At 40.3% G+C, this 7909-nt stretch overlaps 1 protein-coding gene across 1 annotated transcript; it reads right to left on the bottom strand.

Moving 5' to 3' along the window:
- Positions 1-4790: 4790 nt before the first annotated feature.
- On the bottom strand, positions 4791-5876 carry GPR52 (G protein-coupled receptor 52). Its single transcript, XM_009872464.1, has one exon. It carries the CDS (start codon positions 5874-5876, stop codon positions 4791-4793), a length of 1086 nt encoding a protein of 361 aa, XP_009870766.1.
- Between the last annotated feature and the right edge of the window lie 2033 nt (positions 5877-7909).

The raw sequence follows: 7909 nt of genomic DNA, 5'->3' as shown, positions 1-7909 counted from the left end.
AGCCTAATTCAGCTCTTTAGCAGAACAATGCACCACTGCCCCATAACACAGCCTAAAGACAGACAGACCTACCAAGGAGGGGGTGAAGCCAACGGCTTAAGCACGTCCTTTTTGTAACAGCAACCTAAAACCGAAAGATTCGCAAACGAGCTGATCCCGAAGGGTGGCTGGGGAGGCCACTGCCACCTTCACTGACATTCTTCCCCCACGGCAGTGCGGCCTCCTGAGCCTCTGGCACCGCTCCTTGGCAAAGTGAGCTCCAGGCCCATGATGTTGCTGGGCACGCTGCAACCCGGCTGGAGAGCTGCTAAAGGGATATTCCCACCACAACCAGCGGCCTGGGCTTAGAGATACAGACTGTCAGCATTCAAACAGCAGCATTAAAAAAAATAAAATATGTATATACATTAAAAATTTGAGATATTTATTTGTTTGGCTAGGACTGTAACACGGAGAGATAAAATAGCTTCATGTTGAGAACCAACGGTGAGACAGAATTAAATCCAACATTTCCCATCAACTTGATATTCTGTTGCAACAGCTAGCTTTTGTTTACAGTTAATTTTTCATATGCAAGATGAACTAGCCAGTGACGTAACTAATCATTACATTGATACACTTTTCTCATAGCTAGTTTGTAACATCGACTCATAAGTTACCCAAAGAAGGGGCTCGGTTTCGGTGAGCGTGAAGACCAAGTGTGATTATGGATATTCTGTTGTCAAACACTAAAGAAATAAAATAATTGTAGAAACAATATAAATGCTATTTTTAAAGATCTTCATAAACTGCAACAGTGAAAGGTGGCTCAATAAAGCAAAACACTCCAAACTTCTCAGCAGAAGCAGCACAAAGATAAATCTAGCACAATACTTCATGCGTTACCAAGTACAATTATAAAATCTTCAGCAGAAACGAGGGGAAAATATCTTACTAGAAGAAAGTAAGCAAAAACTTTTAAAAGACAGCATTGTGCTTTTCACTACTACAGTTTTCTTTCCCATTAAAAACAGTATTTTATAGGCAAAATTCACTTAGTCATTCCAGAAAATAAGGAAGCACATAGAATTTGGCGAAGAAAAAATTATTTTTTTGGTAGCCCTTTTGCTGCCACTACACAGTATTTTTTTTAACTTTTCCTCAGGCTGAAGACACGAGGTTCCAAAAAGAGTTAGGCAGTTGATCTTGTCTTAGCCTCTGGTACACAACCAGCGTTAAGTATTCAAGAGAAATGTAATGGCACAACAATCCACCTGCACAAAGGAGCTTTTTTTTTAATATATATATATATGTGTGTGTGTGTGTGTGTGTATTTGTTTTGCTTACCTATTAGGTATATCTCTTCACTTGAACTTTTTTATTTAATATTCTACATACGTTTTCTTCTCATGGTTACTTTTTTTTTTTTTAAAGGAACCTACAGTTTCAACAACTCCCTCAATGAATCTGTACACGGAGGGACTTCATTCTTACTCATATTATCAACAATGAATTTATTTCTTTTTTTGGTAGATTTCCTTAGTTAGTGCCTGGCCACCTATCTACTAGGTATTTCATAAATTATAAAGATCTTCAGGCACATGAAAGCGGGATAGATACTCCAGATGCCAGCTTTTAAAGTCTCATTCTTTAATCAGACTATCATATGGGAACACGAGACTTCCTATGATGACAGAATGGAAATCAGAAGTGACAGACTGGGTGACTGGAATTTATATTGGACTTTTTAAATCCATTAAAATGTCCAGCCTTATAACTTTGGAAGAGAATTTAGCACCAGCTGGAATCCTCAGACAGCATTAGTAAAAACAGTAACAAACCTCCCTCAAATAAAATTTTGAATCATGAGTTTAGAAAACACTTAAAAAATGAAACACACCTACTTAATCTAAAAATTCACATGACCGACCATCAGGTTAAATCCTGTCATCTGCAAAACACGAAGAAACGCAGTATTTATCTCTGCTGAGGATGTTTGAGAAATTCCAGATGAACAGGTTGAAATGTGACTTCACAGCGAATGAAATTCAGAGTCCAGATAAGCAAATGTGGTTTTGCACCAACAACCCGAAGCCAGTGTTTAAGAAACCAACTGAAAAAAAAAAAAAGGGCAAAGAACCTTAGGAACCTACAATTTCTTTGCGGGGTATTGGTTTTTTACTATATTCTCCCTCGAGAGCCTGAGGAAAAAGGGAATCTTCAGTTCCATGTGACAACTCCACAAGCTCAACACCAAGGTGTAGAGAAGTATTGCTAACTCTGCCCTTTAGGGTGAGAAGCCGGTGGGCTGGTGGTGAGTAAACCTTGTTCTGCAGGCTCTGAAGTGCAGCTCCCTTTGCGACCTGCCCTTTGCAGGCAACAAAGCTTCAAGCTGCTGCACATCAACTCCATTTGCTGAGGTTGTACAAGCAGAGTTCAACCAAGGCACTGCTGGTACTAATGAACTAGCTGTGTATGTCCACATATTTGGAGATGCCAACAGTGCATCCACCACCCCAGGCTGTGTTTAAGACAATACTCATTCAACTTCAAGCATTTTCCAGAACTTTTCTTGAATTTCAGGAGGTGCCATCAAAACTTGTGACTAGGAATGCCACACAAAAACAGAAGCAGTACGTGGCTAGCTCTGGAGCACAGATATAAAACTACTTTACTGGTATGAAAGCAGACCCAGGAGTTGCGAGAAATGAGATATTTCATCGTTTCTGCTAAGCAGGAAACAACAACAAAGTAACAACGCCACAAAATTAATCCGAGTTGTGTTTGTAAGAAGAGACAGAGATAACACAACCTTACAGAGCAACAGTCAGCCAAAAAGAGCCTTCCGAAATAAAAAGCAACTTTTCAAAAGAAGGCAGCAGACACCTTCCTGTAGACGTGGAGCATTACATGCCAAGAACATTGCTTGTTTTTCCATATCTATCAGGGCTAATTGTCAGCTTAGCTGGAGGAACGTTTCAAGTCATATTTCAACCTGCTTTCAGGGTTGTGTGATGCTAGAAACTGGTAGATAAAGGTTTAAGATAGCAAGTAAGTAGCTTTGAGGTTTGGCTTTAAAATAGTTCACTCGAGTCCTAACCCAAAAGAACTTCCACAGAGAACACAGCATAACATCAGGGAACTAACGCCAAGGCTGGGTTTGATATACATAATACTACTTTATTCCATTGTTTCAACTTTCTTACAGGTTTAAAAAACGTACAGGGGTTCAGAACCACCTCAGCAGAACAAGGAATACATAATTAAGGGAGATCTAGAGTTGAACCACAAGTGTGCAAGCGTGGTTAGCTTCCATTACAAAAGTAGTAGGCACAGTCTTTACATATGCATTTTGGTGAAAGAAGTAATAGTGCAGTGCTAAAAGGCACCAATAATCAACAATTGGTCCTTTTTTAAAAGCCAATAACCATCTAAGAAAATTACATTTGGTTCAAAATAATTTAAATATGTCATTGATCGGCATGCATCTGAACCCCTGGCAATTCATTACACAAATCTAATGTGCGCCCTTGCGAAATAAAAAAAGATTTCGTCGGTAGACCTGAAAATCTGTTCAGTACAAAAGGAAATACTGAAGCTCTTTGCCGGTATTTAATACTAAACCATCTTGCTCACCTCCTCCGAGAGCCCTTGTCTAACACAGCTATACAACAACTGCACAGAAGTATTTCTCTTAAAGCAAGTGTAATTCTTTAATTCTTTAGCATTGACCTATTCCATGTGCTATGAAAACATTAGGCACAGATCACAATTTACGTTTTCTCTAAAAAAAAATACAGTATGTGCAAGCTAGGTTCACACAACGGATTGAGAGCTACAACAGTAAGCTAGTTAGACTTCCCAACGACAGGGGTTAGTTAGTTTTAATTTTCTAAGCAGTGATGCCCACTGCTGTGTGCGATTATCGTATCTGCATGAGGATTATCTGTGCAGCCAATAAAGGAAAAGCTTTAGTACACCCTAAAGGACACTACAGCGATACTGTGTGCTAATTTAACAGGATCAAGAGAATGAAAGACTGAAGAAGGCGTCGTACATGGGCAGCTGCAGTAACTCAGCTGGCCACGAAGGGCTACTGCTTCCTGCAGGAAGAATGGTCTGAAACTCACGTTTACCTCGTAGGTGCCCTCAAACTAAACCACTCGGACGTGATGGAATCTAGGGATGCACAGCTTGGGGCGGGGGGGGAATGGGGAAAGGAGGGAGAAAGCTTCCACGAAAGTTGTGTCAAAATGTGCCATTTTATCCAAAAGCATCATGCCCAGCTGTAGGTTTTATGTCCAGCGGATTGTTTGTACAACTGAAAATTGTACAAGATGTGAGCCGAGATAGAGCTGATTATTAATCTGCAATATCTACTATAGTCCTCAGGTATATAATTTACAGATAGCCACTTACTGCGTTGTTGGTTGTTTCCTCTTAAATATATTTAAATTCTGAAGGCTACAGTATATTCTGACACAAAGATAATAAGACAACTTCTCTACAAGGGGGCAAATATAAGGTAGCAACTAATTTATTTTATGAGGAGCCTCCTCTGATGTGGTAGTTACATCATGCCCTTTGGAAGATTTTTAGTTCTGACTTTCTTCATTGTCTCTGTCGCATACAAGAGCTATATTCAAGTTCAGTGACTCCTTGTACAGCAGCCTTTTCCTTTTCCGCAATCATTTTTAAACTTGTTTTAACATCGTAACAAGCTATTCAAGTAAACATTTCTCTTCTGGCAAGTGTCCAGACACAGCATGAATTACCAAAATTCCACGTTCGATCACATACATCAGTGTTCTTTAAATGGAGCAGGAATTAGCCCGTTTTCTTGGTTTAGGGTCCCGCACATCCCTGTCTTTTAAACACATACAAGATGAACATATTGTCTCTGATAGTCTCCGCAGTCCCAGCCTGAAAACGCTGTTGGAGAGGCTATAGATCACACAGTTGCAGAAACTATTGCTTATAGCAAGCCATGTCGTTAAGAAGGAGAGGGCTGGGTTTTCCAACACCCTAGAGCTCTCCAGCAGAAAGTATATGATATAGGGGAGCCACAGCACGTAGAACACACTGGTTATCCGAAACAAAACCATGGCATAGCGGCGATCAGGACTGTGCCCAGTCTCCCCAGCAGCATCCACTTCGTGGCTAGGAAATCGAGCTCGCCGATCATTTATCTCTTTGGTGTGCTGCCGGCAAATTTTAAAGATGTGGAAATACGTGAAACATATGACAAAGGCAGCAGGAGCGTATAATAAGCACACGATAAAGCCAGTGAAATAGGCATTAGTTAGCCAGGAGGTAGCACACCATTCAAAAATATCTCCATGGTAACCAGGTTTTCCCCAACCAAAAAAGGAAGGCAAGAAGATCAGACAAGAATATATCCAGATTAAAATGATGCAGATTCTCAAGCGACAAGGTGTGACCAGTTGATTATAGGAGAGAGGCTTTGTTATAGCGAGATAGCGATCCACACTGATGCAAGCAAGACATGCCATAGATACACTTTTGAGCACAGAGATGATATATCCAAAAACTTGACAAGTCAAGGACTCGTGGACACCTGTCGAGTAGTGGAGCAGTGACAAAGTAGGAACCAAGCAGCTAACTCCAACAAAAAGATCAGCATAGGCCATGGTCTGAATAAAATAGCTGGTGGTATAATGATGCAGGAGTGGAGCGCAGTGAAAAACAAATATCACAGTTAAGTTGCCCGCAATAATTAAAAACGTTAGCAAGACAATAACAACTGTCTCAAGGATACAGATGTCAACTGCATTGTAGTGACCAAATCCAAGAGGGCAGGAGAGATGCTCAGATATGTTCATAACACTACTGTTCATTTTCAGAGTCCTCCATTCAATCCATCGGGACTGGTTCATGTTTTGTGATTAGGGAACACTGCAATCTGAGCCTTAGCGAGCAGATGACCTGCTTAACAGCAGCTAAACTCTGCTTCAGCTTCTCACGAGCTCTCTTTGTAGACACTGCCAGTGCTTACATTTGAGAGGATTACAGTCCCATAGCTGTTGATGCCTCCTCAGCATCAGTGCATCACCTCTGGCACACCTTAGCTTTAAGGAAAGAAAGAAAGAAAGAAAGAAAAAAAAAAAAAAGAAAAAAAAAAGCCAGAAAGAGAAAGGCCACTGATCAGCTCCTCCAGTGCTCTTGATCAATCTTTACCAAACACAAGGCACTTCTAAACCAAATAGGTACCGTGAAATACGGAAATAAAAACTGACCAAAAAGAGAGACACATTCATTTCCCAGGGAAGGAGGGAGGGAATCTCTGACTGCTTGTTTTCCTGAGAGAGTCATTTACTTTGGAATACAACAGGGCAAGGGGGAGGAAGGGAAGGAGGAACCTCAGTATAGCTCCGGTTTCCTGAAACCAGCAGTTACTGGAGATAATATTTTTAACGCCTCAATTTAAATCACAGACAGACTGGAGAGTAAAGGAAAAAAGTTCATCATCTAATGTTGTCTTTCCTGGCTCCGCTCAGGAGACCGTACTCCATCTTATCCGTGCTATTCGTTGGAAAGGTAAGGAAAACATTTTTGTCAAGGTTAATTCCAATAGACTCACCACTGTTTGGGTATGAATAATGTATTTTATTAGGAGGGAGACAGGTGGGGAACAAGGCAGATTTGTCCTCTGACTCCCAAGAAAGAAAACATACATCTCACATACAATGAGAAAGATTGTGTCTATTCATTTTAAAAATGAAAATAATTTAAGAATATAATTTGGAGAGTTGTGTCAATATCCACAATTCCTTTAAACAGTTATAGTCCATTACAATTATTAATGCCAGAAGCATAATTCAAGGTCCCCACAGACAAAATAAATCCTTTTGAATTTAATTTCAGCAATGGTAATTTAAAATAATCATCTTTGGAAACTGCCGTAACTGCTACAGCGGATCAGTACCCAGGAGTTCATAGGTATATCCATGATATTGCTCACCTCTGTAGCAACACCTGAATCATTTCACAAACCCCCATACAACGAGAACAGAAACTTCCATCTGCATTCTGCTGTGAAGCTAATGAAATGCTGATTTGACTAGAAAAGCTGCCATTGTTTACTACTCTATTATTCTGTTATTCAGCTTCAATCTTCTACGTCGTTTCAGGGTTTCTGTATTTATTAGATGACCACATAGCAAATAGTTGCTTTAGAAAAATGTTCTTCTAATTTCAGGACATTACCTTGTTCATTTTATTCGCAGTTATGGACAGAGCAAGCATTAAGAGAAAGCATCTTCTGTGTTCAGTTTCAAGTAAATGCTCGATTAGCTCAGGAATCATTAGGCAGGTAATTAATTGTATACGATCTTGATTTCCAAAAGGCCCCTAATGCATTAAAACCATCTTTAATCCTAAAGTTCCCAAGACTAGAACATCGGCAGTGGGAATTAACGCATCCACACAAAATGATTTCCAAGGTCATTCAGATATTACGCTGGCATTTTCTTTAAGTCTCTTAAAAAGTACCAGAATCTCTCTGATGTTTTTGATAGTCCTTGCTGTGTCTTCATTTCAGATACTAGACAAGAAAAACATTCAATGCTGTTGCAGCAGTTTGAGAGAAAGCGTTCTTTTTGGAGTTAATCTCCTGTCGTGCATCGCCACGCTGAACAGAAAGTCCTTCTCATTTTATAACATCCCAGTACACTGCCGGCTATTCATCCCCTTCATCTATAAGCAACAGAGCACATACAAAATTACCACTTTCTGCAATTCTCCGTTAAAGCAATAGAGCAATCTTTCTCACCTACACGCATCCTTCTCAGCCGCTAGGATGAACTGCTTGACAGGGGACTCCTAGTTACTGTGGTGCGGCTGGAGCTGCTGTCGCTATTTCTCCCCTTCCCCCTTGAAATGATTGCTTGCACCTGAGCCCGCTCCTCCT

The sequence above is a fragment of the Apaloderma vittatum genome, unplaced genomic scaffold, assembly GCF_000703405.1.
Source record: "Apaloderma vittatum isolate BGI_N311 unplaced genomic scaffold, ASM70340v1 scaffold4737, whole genome shotgun sequence".
Taxonomy (NCBI): Eukaryota; Metazoa; Chordata; class Aves; order Trogoniformes; family Trogonidae; genus Apaloderma; species Apaloderma vittatum.
The sequence above is the reverse complement of the archived record's forward strand: the minus strand, read 5'-3'. Positions and strand labels throughout refer to the sequence as shown.